Raw genomic sequence first — 1008 nt, 5'->3', positions numbered from 1 at the left:
CCACTCAAAACAAATTCACACGCATGAACGTCTTGGACTCTCGAAACATTTGCACGGAGTTACTGTGTTTAAATTGTAATCTAGTGAAAGTGCGTGGTTTTGTGGTTTGGGTAATCGGCTCCCGATCCACACGTGGTGAGTTCGATTCCCGGCGGCGCGTTGTATTCTTGAGCAAGACACTTTATCTCACGTTGCTTCAGGCCACTCAGCTGGACGTACCTGTATTTCAAATGATCACTTTTGCGTCACGCTGAATCTCCCTAAGAATTACGTTAAGGGTATGTGTGTCTGTGGAGTGCTCAGCCACTTGCACGTTAATTTCACGAGCAAGCTCTTCCGTTGATCGGATCAGCTGGAACACTCGTCGTCGTAAGCGACGGAGAGCCAATTGCTTAAATAGTGATCGTAGTCAGTCATGGGTTGACGCTCATCATGTATGAATGAATGAATGAATGAAGTTTGGCTCTTACCCGAAACATGAGTTGCTCTATAACAGTCAATGAAGGTATGAAAGCATCCTCTTGTTCGACGTAAGCAGAGATGTCCCCCATAAGGCTCCCAATTTCACAGCCATTCACTGTCACTTGGCCATGCACCGACACCTCGTTGCCGCTTCTGCCGGTCAAGACATTCATCAGGGTAGACTTTCCTGCCCCACTGGAGAATACAAACGACAATAATAATAATAATAATAATAATAGATCTGGAAATAGAGGTAACTGGAATGTAGAATCTAAAAATAGAAACAATTCCTATCATAGTAGGTGCCTTAGGTATAATAAAAAAATATTCAGACAAATACATAACAAAAACACCAGGACTTACAAATATATATAACATACAGAAAATTGCACTACTGGGCACTGCACACATCCTACGCAAAACACTTTCAATACAGTAACCATAAGAACCCCACAGCACACCACAGTACATACCCAAGGCAGACAGAGCTGCGCTCGGTAGTGAAGTGAAAGCACGTTATAAAAATAAGACTACTGAATAATGATG

At 42.8% G+C, this 1008-nt stretch overlaps 1 protein-coding gene across 1 annotated transcript in view; it reads right to left on the bottom strand.

Moving 5' to 3' along the window:
* The window catches only part of LOC106869754 (protein white), an 18009-nt gene that overhangs the window by 11899 nt on the left and 5102 nt on the right, over positions 1–1008 (bottom strand). The window contains exon 4 of the mRNA XM_052977117.1: positions 471–657. Coding sequence (XP_052833077.1) covers positions 471–657 — 187 coding nt within the window. The remainder of the gene's footprint in view (positions 1–470; positions 658–1008) is intronic.

The sequence above is a fragment of the Octopus bimaculoides genome, chromosome 27, assembly GCF_001194135.2.
Source record: "Octopus bimaculoides isolate UCB-OBI-ISO-001 chromosome 27, ASM119413v2, whole genome shotgun sequence".
NCBI classification, from domain to species: domain Eukaryota; kingdom Metazoa; phylum Mollusca; class Cephalopoda; order Octopoda; family Octopodidae; genus Octopus; species Octopus bimaculoides.
This window is presented reverse-complemented; position numbering and strand designations above follow the sequence as displayed.